Source organism: Lissotriton helveticus, chromosome 10 (assembly GCF_964261635.1).
Source record: "Lissotriton helveticus chromosome 10, aLisHel1.1, whole genome shotgun sequence".
NCBI lineage: Eukaryota > Metazoa > Chordata > Amphibia > Caudata > Salamandridae > Lissotriton > Lissotriton helveticus.
In genome coordinates this window covers 62,928,045-62,940,881 of record NC_136071.1, presented here as the reverse complement: position 1 = coordinate 62,940,881, position 12,837 = coordinate 62,928,045, and the positions used below count along the sequence as shown (strand labels likewise).

General features: G+C 42.8%; 1 protein-coding gene across 1 annotated transcript in view; it reads right to left on the bottom strand.

Annotated features, from left to right (window-relative positions):
* The window catches only part of LOC144783905 (extracellular calcium-sensing receptor-like), a gene marked incomplete at its 5' end in the record, with an annotated part of 98,565 nt that overhangs the window by 47,377 nt on the left and 38,351 nt on the right, over window positions 1–12,837 (bottom strand). The window contains 2 exons of the mRNA XM_078662646.1: window positions 996–1,223; window positions 1,397–2,233. Coding sequence (XP_078518772.1) covers window positions 996–1,223; window positions 1,397–2,233 — 1,065 coding nt within the window. The remainder of the gene's footprint in view (window positions 1–995; window positions 1,224–1,396; window positions 2,234–12,837) is intronic.

The window sequence follows — 12,837 nt, the reverse complement described above, 5'->3', positions numbered from 1 at the left end:
ACAGAGTCAACTTTGCGAATATCCCTGTGAGTGTATATCTCTGACTATATTAGAGGTTTAAGGGCTGATATGTTGATAGCCTAGACAGCAAAATGACCAAGGATGCATCTTGTATTCTGTAAAGTCTTGTTCTTCTTTGAATAAAATAACCTTTCAAAGATGAACAAGTGTTGTTAGGTCCTTTATGCCTTGTATGAATCATCTACAACGATCACTTAGCAGTACCAGGAGAAAAAGAAGCGGCATCTAGAGGTTCAAAGTAATGTTGCTTTATTTTTATGATTTGATAATATCAATATTATGCGATCATGTGTTAGTTTTACCCAGCTTAAGCTTCTTCTTAGAAAAAAATTGACTGCTGACAGGACTGACCAAGATTTGAACATCGAATCTTCAGATTAAGCCAGATAGCAGTAAATGTGTAAATGCACAGATTTTGCTGACAAAATATTTCCTTATACTAATAATTGGCTGACGATAAATAATCAGAGAAAAGTTTCAGTTCTTTACCTTATTTCTTAAAGTGCCGATGACTCAATGGGCCTGATTCACAAGGCAAGTTACACTTTTAAAGAAGTTTACACTTTACTGCATTTGATACATACTCCGAGTGTAAATTTACTACAACAATGCAGTTACATGTCTTGACCCCCATAGTAATGCAACTGGCTTACTTTTGTGTGAATGGATGATGTCTCTCTCTAACCCCCTCCCTAACTCTTCCTAAATCCCTCTTTTTTTCCCTTATACCATTCCTTTTAGTAGTAATCCCGCTCCTTTTCCCGCGCACAGCAGTGTGCTCCGCACACATTGACTATTAAAATCTATACTTACATGCATGGAGACTGCAGTTTTGATAGAGAACTCGGCACATATAAGTTTAGGCAAAACGTACATTTTATAGTACATTTTGTAATACAAATGTCACCATTCATCAAATTGTTTATCTTCTCAGGTACAGTTTTGGATGTGAAGAACATCTAAATCATACTCACTCCAGTATGTTTTCCACCCCATAAAATGCTGCTTTCATTAATGACCAACTTTGAGCCTTTTGATGCTCTGCCATTGTAGATTCCCACTTTTATAAAACTGCTGGTGTCACTGGATGTCATGTGCCAATAAAACACCTCCATTAGTGATGGCGGATCTCCACTTGAATCAAAAAGGAATTCACTTCCAGCAGAGCTGCTCATGCGAACATGTTTGACATAGTGGAGCATCTGTATATAAACCAGAAAATATGACTTGAAAAGGGATGAAGAAGAATTTTGTAAGACCATGTCCTAGATGCAGTGTTTCTGTAAGGAACATTCTGAGAATGTGATATGGCATAGAAGAAATCTCCACTTTTAATTAAGAAACCAGTAGAGCATCAATACAAAGGTGCACTCACCTGCCATGGTTGAAAATCCTTAGGATCAGCACAAGACCTGTTGGGGAATGGACCTTGCTGATGACTGCAATGAAGTAGATCATGCAATGCCATTGCCAAGGCATACGTGGCTTTGTATGCATAGTAGGGTGTAGTGATATCTTTCACCCCAAACACTGAAGCATCAAGTGATTCCAACTTCTCTGTCCCAGTGCAGAATCCATTCACAAATGTCATGTTATTGAAATTTGTTTCATTGAATACATCCTTCCATTTGCAATAAAAAACCTGTTCCCAGAATTTCTTCATGAAGATGTCATTAGTATCTTTTAGTGGGTCAATGCTGTAAAGGAATTCTTTAAACCCAAGGAGTTCTCCCTTCAACACTGTCATTCCTAGCGTGCCATTCAATGTTTTCCAGAGATCCCTCTGTGAAAAAACTGGTGAAGGAATCCAACTAGATGTTCCAAGCCATATTTTTCTGGTGATCCCTTGCAGAGATATCTCGTTTAGAACTAATGAAATATCCACTGGAAATGCAAAACACACAATTACATTTGAAGAGGATTTTTGAATAATGTTTGTGACATGGGCTAAGTTCGACCTTTTAGTTTGTGTAGGGAGAATCTCAAGGAATTCAGTGCAAATCCCATTCTTTGCTGCCTCTTCCTTAAACATACGGCTGCCCTGGAGACTGAGGTCATTATCTGAGGTCAGAATTCCAATCCATGTCCATCTATAGTGAAGAAGTAACTCTACAAAAGGCTCTGTTTGTAAAGAAGCACTTCCCACAGTCCGAAAGAAAGAAGGGAACTGAATTTTGTCACTTAAGATAGGGAGTCCTGCAGCATAACTGATCTATAATGTATAAAACATGTTTGTTGTATTGCTTTATAATGCATAGAACAGTCTCTATGTAAATTCACTCTATTACGTTTGCGTTGGTAAAGTAAAAATTTTTACATGCTGCTAACGAATGGGTATTCCATCATAAATGAAAACAATTGTTTTTTGCTTTTCTTATTAGTCCTAATCACTAGCTCATGCGATTCTCATTCCACTCCAACTATTGTGAATCCTCAAGGGTCAACCCACATACGGCAATAGCAACGCTGAATAAGTCTTTTCCAGACCACAGGACAAGAGTGCCTCACAAAATAAGGGACCTTTCACCCATACAATCCCCCAGTTCTTAGACAGAAAATTGGACAATCATGGGAATACGTTTGCTGATCTTAACCTTTCTATGATAGTTTGCAAGAACAGGGTTCTCTTTTCACCAAAGCACAAACAGTCTGGTGTGCTAATTCTTATGATCATATAAACCCAGTCTTCCAAAGTAGAGGGTTTGGGTCTACCCATTTCTTATAAATCAAGTGTCTCGCCAGCAGGGCAATGTAAAGTATTTATTTGCTTCCATTCTGAACCAACCATTCGCGCGAGTACGAGTAGAGACCTCACATAAACTGATGGAGGGACTTAGCTTGACATGTGGACATTGTCTGCCTTAGGCATACCACATTTCAAACAAATTGCCAGTTTGATCCATCAATTTTACCCTCTTTTAAGGGGTCTGATATGCCCTGTATAAGATGAAAAGGTAAGTTCTATTCAGAGTGGCCGGTACAACAACATATTATAGCATAGTAAAAGATACTTGCCATTAATTAGACATGTATTCTTCCTGAAAACACCCATTCCATGTTTGGTATGGTGGTGTCCTTGTCTTGTTGTCAACCTCACATAAGTAGTCATACCATTTGGCAATCTCCTTCATTTTTTCCTGTTGCGAGTTTACCTCCCCATCAAATTTGCACATGTTACTTTTTTCACATTTGTTCACCCCATACTATGACGTGAACTGATGGCCTTAAAGTTCAGGTTGACCAATTACTCCAGGCCCTCTCACTTGTGAAGGTCTCCTATTTGCATTCCTTAACAGCTGACTCATCACATCTTTCAGATACTCAGAAGGGCCAGGTGAGTCCCAAATTGGAACAATAACATTATAATGTGGGATCCAGAACACCGAACAGCTTATGCCTGATTTAAGAAAAACAACTAAGATGATACAAATTTATGAAGAAAACCTTCCTTGCACTGTAGTGTATTCATCATGTTTCTTTAACAAAATACCCCTATCTGATGAGTCTGGTGCAACCAAGAACATCCTAAATGTTATAACCTGGAAAGCCTAACAATGGAGTTGTACATCAGGTAGTTGTAGGCCTCCCTTTTTTTAGCGTATTGCACTACCGCTTCCAAGTAATCCTGTCCCCCTAGAGGCCCATATTAAAACTAATTAAATCACTCTGAACCCCCTGAATGGTGACTGCATCGAACCTAAGGGAATATTTTAAATCAGAATGTGCTTTTTAGAAGAACCCACATATTTACTTGGCTGACCCTTCCATATATTGTAACAGTAAAATTGCATTTCTTTAATAGCTTTCTAATTTCAGATGCTACTCTAGTCAAAATATTCCCTGAGATCTGGTCAAAATGATGAAATATGTCTATCTCAAGATAACTTATATGTTCATACTCACCTTCAGGCCTAATCTCAATGGTCCCCCTCATTATCTTGCTTTTCTATTATCATGATTGACAGTTTACCATGGTAATTCACCAAATTCTTTAGCCAGTTTTTTTTTAACCTTTTTTAACCTTGTCAGAGAGATATCAGGGCAACTTGTATATACAATTAAATCATCATCATACAATGACATTTTTGTCTTGTACCCTTCCACCTGGAAAGCAGCTCATTCTCTGTGGTTCTCAATTGTTGTGCAAAGGGCTCAATAAATAAATCAAATAAAATGGGTGAAAGGAGACAGCTGTGGTACGTACCTCTTGCTATGGTAACTTTATATGTTAGCTGAATTTTTTCTAAAATTCTAGCAGAGGGATTTAGATACCATGAAATTAGGTGAAAGCAAAGCCCTTGAGACATGTCCATAGCATTGAAAGCTTTGGAGGCATCCACAGCTAGCATTCCAAGAGGGACACAGGTAAAAGTAGCAAGGTCAATTATGCCAAACAGTTGATGAACCCATTCCACAATTTGTCTCCCAGGCAAAAAGCAATTCTTATCCCTGCTATGAGAAATTGAGTTGCTGGTTGACTGGAATGTGAGCCCAGGTCAAGTAACAACTATAATCCCTGTCAGGGTGAACCACAAAAAGTTACTAAATTTGTCTCTGCTTAACCCTGGATAGCTTTGCACAAAAAAGCATTCAGGTTTAACTTAGAGGCAATATGTAAGTATTTATGCAACAAGCAAGCAATAATAAAGTCATAACACTAGAAAGATCCAACACCAATTTGAGAAATAGAGCAACGTTTATTAAATTATTTGATACCAAAGCAACAAAAATGCAATCAGTAGAAACGGAGTTATGAATTTTAAACCTTTTTAGTACTAGTACCTAAAAGGTCAAAACACCAACAGTGGACATCTAGTCACGCGAGACTAAGTCAAAGTCGAAAAATATGGCCAACTGCTATGGACCACAGGTTGGATATAAAAAGTAGATTAGGCCCAGTTGACACTTCTCTTCAGACATAGACAACTTTTAGGAAAAAAGGTTCTGAGAAGGTAAAGTTCAGCAAGGCCTGGCTGCAGGCGATGGCCGAGGTGGGAGCATCATTGTCGGGGAGCTGCTGTATGAAGTTGCGTGAAGATTTCTGCTTGCGGACTTAGTCACTCTTACGGAAGTCGAAAATCTCCAGCTGGATGGGGTAGAAGGCTGTAGACGAAAACAGTTTCAGGTGGGCAAATTCCCATTTCTCAAAGGACCACTAAACAGGAGTTGCTGTTGTGAAGAAAAATTTAGCGGGAGCAGTGAGGCTGAATGGTGATGTACCTTTGACACATTGGTGAGTAGGTTGGTCGAAGTCTTCCCTCAGTTCTCAGAGCAGTTCTTAGCTCAAAAAATGTTAAGTTCAAAATTTTGGATTTTGACTAGCTGGGCCAAGATTCTAGGACTGATTGGACACCACTTGGGGATTGGTTCCTCACTCAGGCTGGGTCTAGTTGTGGTTCAGGATGGTGAGAGCCTTTCTATGTCCCTGTGGCTATGGACAGGAGGCCAGCAAATGTATAGCCCTGGATGTATGTGAAGATGCAGGGCTCCAACAGCAGGGCTAGCCTCTGAGGCTTAAAGTCTGGCTTTAGGCAACAGAGCAGTCCATCTTGGTGCAGCACAGTAGTCTTGTGGTGTACAAAGCAAGCCACAGCAGCAGGCAGTCCTCTAGGAGACCTTCTGCAGGTCCAGAAAGTGAAGAGTGGGATTGAAGGCCCTATTTTTATTCCTGGTGCCTCCTTTGAAGTTGGAAGACATTTCTAGAGTCTTCATTTTGAACAGCTTGGAATGTCCTGACTCCCCTGACTTCAAGATGGCTGCAGCGACAATGTGGAGGTGACAAGCCCTTTGTGTGAACATGGTGCACAGCACATTCAGATGCAATTGGGGCTGTACCCAGCACTGCCACCGATCCTGTCAGCAAAGAGCTCACTGAGTCACACGTAATCCCTCTATTGTATGACTGTCTGTAAGGAATTCACAAAGTTTTACTGACAGTTACACTTAGTCATGTGACCCAGGGGACGTTGCAGGAACCAAATGACTAAGGACAGAAAAATGCTAACTTTTCCAAAAATGCCATTTTCTAAATTGTAATTTAAAATCTGACTTTACGATTGAAGAGGATTTTTAATTGCAATTTCATAGATCTTTTCCTGGTCCCCATCAAATGTTAGCACTTATTCAAAGTAATAAGGCAGCCCAAAGTTATCCTATGGGACAGGTAGGCCTCACAGGAGTGATAAACTAATGTAGGAGTTGTTCACTACCAGAACATGTAAAAAGTAAATGTACATGCCCAACCATTTAATTACAATGCAACCTGACCTATGGGCTACCTAGGGCCTATGTTTGGTGTGATTTATATGCAACAGCCGAGGAGTTGAAGGCTTGGCAATGGGATTTATATTGCAAAGTTGAATTGGCAGCTTAAATCTGACCTTTCCAACTGTAATGACAAACCTGGGACATGTTTTTAGTGGCTACTTAAGTGGGTGGCACAACATGTGTTGCAGGCCCACGAGAAGCATTTACTTTACAGGCCTTGGGTCTGTGGTATACTACTCTACATGGGACGTATAAGTTAATAAATGTTCCCAATCCGGTGTAAACCAATTTAACCATGTTTGGAGAGGGCGCACAAGCAAATATCAGCAGTGGTAAAGTGCACAGAATACAAAAGTCAACATTATTATTATTATTATTATTATTATATTTGGGTTTGTAAAGCGCACAGATACCCTGGGGTTTCCCGGCGCTGGCAGCGAGAAAGAAGCAGAGAAGACAAAAGAGGGGGGGAAGGATTAGGCGGAGAACAACCAAGTTTTCACACCTTTCCTGAATTTGAGATAACATGTTTCAAAACGCAAAGGGATGGGAAGGGTGTTCCAGAGTGACGGCGCCAGATAAGAGAAAGAACGGCCACCGACTCTAGTGCGTTTGAACCGGGGAACTGAAAAGGTACCTAGGGAGGAAGATCTAAGAGTGCGTGATGGGCAGTATGGCTGAACCAAGGTGGAAAGGTAGGGGGGCGAATTGCCAATTTTAATCTTATGCATATAACATAAGGCTTTGAATTTAGCCCTAGATTCTATACGCAACCAATGTAGGCTGCGCAGAGAGGCGGTGGCCGAGGCAGTTCTGGGCAAGTTGCATAGTAAACGCGCAGCCATATTTTGCACCACTTGCAGTTTACGTGTCACCTCCTTACAGGCACCTAGGAGGAGTACGTTGCCGTAATCCAGTCTGGATGTCACTAGGGCCTGCACCACTGTTCTTTGAGTGTCAAGAGGAAGCATCCATGTGATTTTCCTCAGCCACCTGATGATGTTTGTACAGGTGGCTGAGACTTTCACCACATGTTGCCTCATGGACAGTTGGTCATCGAAGGTGACCCCAAGATTGCGGGCTGTGGTAGATGGAATAGGCACGGAACCCATTTGCTGCGGCCAGTGCTGTGGACCCCAGAGAGTGGTACCAGGGCCAAACAGAAGGAGCTCGGTCTTATCGCCGTTGAGCTTCAGTCTGTTGGTCTGCATCCAGTTGGCGATGTTAGTGAGCCCAGTACGAAGGGATGAGGTGGGGGAATGTTTATTAGAGGAAAGAGAAAAAATAATTTGGGTATCGTCAGCATACGAAAAAATGGATAGACCAGATTGCTCTGCAAGAGAGGCAAGGGGGCTGACGTAAAGATTAAAGAAAAGGGGACTAAGAATGGAACCTTGGGGCACACCGTGGGGGGAGGAGTGGGCCAGGGAGGAAGAAGTGGGGGAAAAGACCTGAAATGTGCGTGCTGAAAGAAAACTGGCGATCCAGGCAAGGGCTGAGCCGCGAATGCCCGCCAACTTTAGGGTGGAGAGAAGGATGTCATGGGAGACGGTGTCGAATGCGGCGCTCAAATCCAGTAGGATGAGCGCCACCGTCTCCCCTCTGTCCACCTGCTGTCTAATAGTCTCCGTGACTCCTAAGAGGGTGGATTCAGTGGAGAATCCTGCCCTGAAGCCAGACTGGGAAGGGTGAAGGAAATTAGTGGCTTCAATATGAGAGGTGAGGCAGAGGTTGATGTGTTTTTCTAACACTTTGGCAAAGCAGGGGAGCAGGGATATGGGTCTAAAGTTGGCGGGGTTGTTAATATCCGCATTGACCTTTTTCAGGAGGGGAACCACCATAGCGTGCTTCCAAGCTGTTGGTACAGTTGATTCAGAAAGAGAGGCATTCAAAAGGGCTAAAATAGGAAGAAATGAGGGAATGGCTAAGGTACTGAGGATTTGAGGAGGCATCGCATCCAGTGGGGAGCCGGACTTGATCCCGGCCAGAAGTTTCAGAAAGTGTGAAGAGGAAATAGGATCCCATTTATCAATTAAGGGATAAGGGGACAAGGTAGTAACCTGGGAGAGAGATATATCAGAATCTTCTTGCTGGAGAGGGCTGTATTGGACCTGTGGAGAGGCATTAAAGCCAGCATAGATATGGTCTATTTTCTCCGTGAAAAAATTGGCAAGTGCGTTGCATTGAGTATTATCCAGACAGGGGGCTTTAGGCGCGCATGACTGTCCAGAGAGCTCTTGAACTGCTCTGAATAGAGCCTTTGGGCGGTTTTGGGCTAATAATATGGAAGTGTTAACATAGTTAGCCCTGGCTGATTTGCATAGGGAGTGGTATTTGCGAAGTTCCGTCTTGTACTTTTCCTTATCAGAGAGGGAGTAATTGGATCTCCAGATGCGCTCCAATTTTTTGCACATGGACTTAGCACATTTTAACTGCTCATTAAACCAGGGGGCGGGGGGGTGGGTAAAGTTATGTTTACCTTTACGGACTGGAAGACAGGTATCAATGGCAGAAGACAGCCAGGTATGGATTAGACTTTCATCTTTAGAAGTGATGATATTGGGGAGGGAAGGTAATGTCTTAGCAAGCTGGCCGTTAAGTTGTGAAAGATTGAGTTTTTTCCAGTTCCTACTGGGTCTAGAAGTCTGAGCATTAGAAGATTGGTGAGGGATAGCGCTAGTCTTAATGTGGAATTCTACTATGTGGTGATCTGACCAAGTGATGGGTCTGGAAGGGAGGCAGGTAATTGTGTCAAGATTGGAGAAGACGGGGTCAAGTAAATTACCTGCCTTGTGAGTGGGACCAGAATTATGTAAATGTAAGTTGAGGGCAGCTAGATCTTGAAGAAGGTGAGTGCTAGTGGGGCACAGCATATTGTTAAAATGTATGTTCAGGTCACCAAGTAAAATGAAATTCGGAGATTCCATCAGCAGAGGAGCTATGTTGTCCGAAAGAGTAGTTGCCCATCCACCAGCTGCACCCGGCGGACGGTAGAGTAGGGCACCTGACAGGGCGTAGTTAGGGTTCAGTAAAAGTTTAAAACAGCATGCCTCGCAATGTGGGATGTCTAAATCCTCCCATTTACATGCGTAGATCCTTTTGTAAATGATGGCAATGCCACCTCCCTCCTTGCCAGGTCTGTTGCGACCCACGTAGGTGTAATTATCAGGGAGGGCTGTCGCAATATCAGGTCCGGAACAGTTGTTCAGCCAGGTCTCCGTAAGAAACAGGGCAGAAGGACTGTCGGAAACAAGGAGGTCAAATATGTCCCTCTTGTGCTTAGGCAAGGACCTGCAGTTCAGGCTCAGGAAGTTAAGATCAAGGGAAGGATAGACTGAAGGACGTATCACCTGTCGAAAGGACGAGCTCCAAAAGGTAGAATTAGAAATACAGGTAATTGATGGTTCAGAGATCAGGGCCAGTGTGCATGCTTGACAGGATGTAGGAGCATCCATCCCCCGTAAGCGAGGACATATATTATTGGGAGGGGGGCGGAGGTTCCATAGTGTGGAGCTGGAATAGGTGAGCCTGGAAGTTGTCAACTCAGGAGCAGGGGGGGTGGCCCCTGGTCCCGGTCGGCCGCGGACGGGCGCAGACGGGCTTAACTTAGTCGTAACTTCGGCGCGAAGTCGGCGCCCCCGCTGCGCCCGTCCGCTGCGCCTCCGCCACTCCCCCATGTTAAATAGTCCCACCGTAGAGGGCGGTTAGTCCAATCACCTGCACCGTAGCACTAAGGGCGCAAGTGCATAAACAAATTTCAGCAGAAAAACTTAGGTAAGCAGGCAAAAGGTTTGGGGGAAGACCACCCTATAGCTGACAGTACCTGCCTAATAACTTTCCTATAACCACTGAACGCCTTCGAGTTAATATATAAAAAAAAAAACTTTTTAATCACCATTTAGCAGAGAGATTGGTCAATACGATTCACACATGGTTGGATTTTTTTATTAGGTTTTAGTATAGCTGGTATTGCCTCCACAATTGTGGCAACTTTTGCCCTTTAAGCAATATATCATTAAACTTGTAGTCCAAGACATCAACGGGTATCCAAGGCATCTTGGATGGCTTCACCGATTTTGCGCATTAAGAGGCCTGGAGATAAATTTATCAAAAACTAAATTTATGTTTTTCAACCCTCCAAGGCAGACCCGCCTAAACCCAGTACTGAATGGTGTACCTCTGGAGAGAGTACAGACCTTTGAATATCTGGGCATTACCCTCGAATAACATCTGGTATGGAACGCCTAAGAAGCTAAGGCAGATTTAAAGCTGACTCAGATGGTGGGCGGGATATCGAAAATGCTCAGAGTATCGGTGTATAAGCCTGCTGCTCCGGGTATATAAAAATATAAAGTACAGGCTAGAGCGGCTTCCATGTACGGGGTGGAGCTATGGGGGCACTATAGGCCCTGGAGTCTTTCAAGGGTAGAGCACTCATTTATGAGGAACTTGCTGGGATTGCCAGCTAGCACCTTGCTAGTACCTCTTCGGTTGGACCTAGGGCTACTCCCCATTGAGGAGGAAGTGGCCTTAAGGCCACTTACTTACTGGAGAAGACTATGGTCAGTACCTGAACTGGCTCCATATCGAAATGCGCTCAGGGATGTGTGGGATGAAAACAGAAATAAGAAAATCCCGTAGTTAAATCACATCAAAGAACTTTGTAGTAGGATTGGTGTACCCGAGCTTTGGGGAACACCAGAAGTATTGTGCCCGATATTATCTAGGGCCGATCTGGTACAACGCTATAGGGACCACAATCTACTAACTCTGCTGGTGAGTTCTAGCCCGTAGCCTGTAGACTGACAGCCCAGTTCCTCCTAATAAAAGAGGATTACAAAAAGGAGGACTTCCTTGACCTGATCTATCCAGCATCGGCAAGGAAGTTGTATATGCAATTTAGGATGGGCAGTCTGCTGCTTATGTCATTTACCAGTAAATGGGACTTAAGTAAAAACACTGAGTGCCCAGCGTGCAAATACCATCTTGAAAATGAGATCCATGTTCTCTTCTTTTGTCCCCATTATCAGGCTGCATGTAAATGCTGGGTGAAACCTATCTGTAGGAACCTTGGCTTCAGAGAATGTTATAAGGCCTTTAGAGCATTAAAATATGATACGCACCCACCTATCGTTTTTGCCGTCTCTCGCTTTTTAAACAGGATGTGGCAAAAACGCAGACATTTTTTAATGAATTAAGTTTCAAATTGATGTACTTATATGAAATCCAAAGTATACTTCTGATAACTATTTTCCATGGTTTAATTCGATTTTAACATGTGATGGTTTTACTTGTGTAATGTAGGTGTATATATATGATTGTGTTTGTCCTTGATATGTTTTTATGTTATTTATCTCTTGTAATATAGTGTTGTATGTATTTTATCCTGTACTTTTATCGTTGGTTGTGACCGAAATAAAGTTATCAAAAGTAAAGTATTAAACAAGTGCCTCCAAACCTGGATTATTTTGAGCACCTATGACCCAATAGACCAAATAGACTTCCCAGGAACCCTGCCTGGGCCTGATGCCTTTCCTTTTTTTTTGCTCGTAATAGCTATATAGAGAGTTAATGACACAACGCAACAAAATGCGACACAGCTGTAAGAGGCAATCATATGACACAGGAGACAAGTTGTTGCAGATTAGATAAACATGGCATGGATCCAACAATGAGCTAAAGAGCCAAGACAAGCATTAGAGATACATGTAAAAGGATTTCCTACAGCATAACATGTTGCAAACCAAGGAATGAGAAACATATTGGTACAACAAATTCAGTTCAACAAGAATTCCACAGTATGGGCAGTGTCGTGCCATAGAGCATGTATGGGTATCGCTTATGGCGGTATGGAGAAAAAGTGCTTGCTAAGTGCAGTGCAGTGCAGTGCTGAAAAAAAGTTCAGAAAGCTGCAATGCTGTAAGCTTCAGTGGGTTGGAGCAGGTGAACTACTAGTGAGTCAAATAGTGGATCAGAGGGTGCCAAACATTGAAATATAGCCTCTGTCCGAGCTAAGTTGTGGGAAAGTTCGTCCAGTGCCATCGCGTGCCACAAGCATGTGAACCATTGAGTAACGGAGGGAGCAGTAATATTTTTCCCACTCCAATGCCACAAGCCACTGTGCAGCTTTCAGCATGTGGCTAATAAGATTTCAATCAGTAAAGGTCATCGCTTCCAAGGCAATGGGTCGAACACCAAGTATAACTGTGAGGTAAGAGATGGGGAGTGCCTTTATGTGCACCAGGATCCCTATCCAATATGTGGTAATGAGGGTGCAGGACCATCAGTTGTGACCAGAGTCCCCCACTATCACATTCCCTTTTTTTTAATAAGCAACAGCTAGTCTTGTTTCTTCTTCAGATACAATTCCTGTAAAGTCGCTCTAATCCTGTTACTATCAGATGTCATAGAAGCATGATCAGACAGTTATGACATATTATATCCAGGCTACACTACGTGCTCCTTAACCCACTGTTCTGTGAGTGAATAGACTATCTGGGGACTATTTCTATGCCATAAAATAAATAAGCCCTTTGATGACCCTCACTT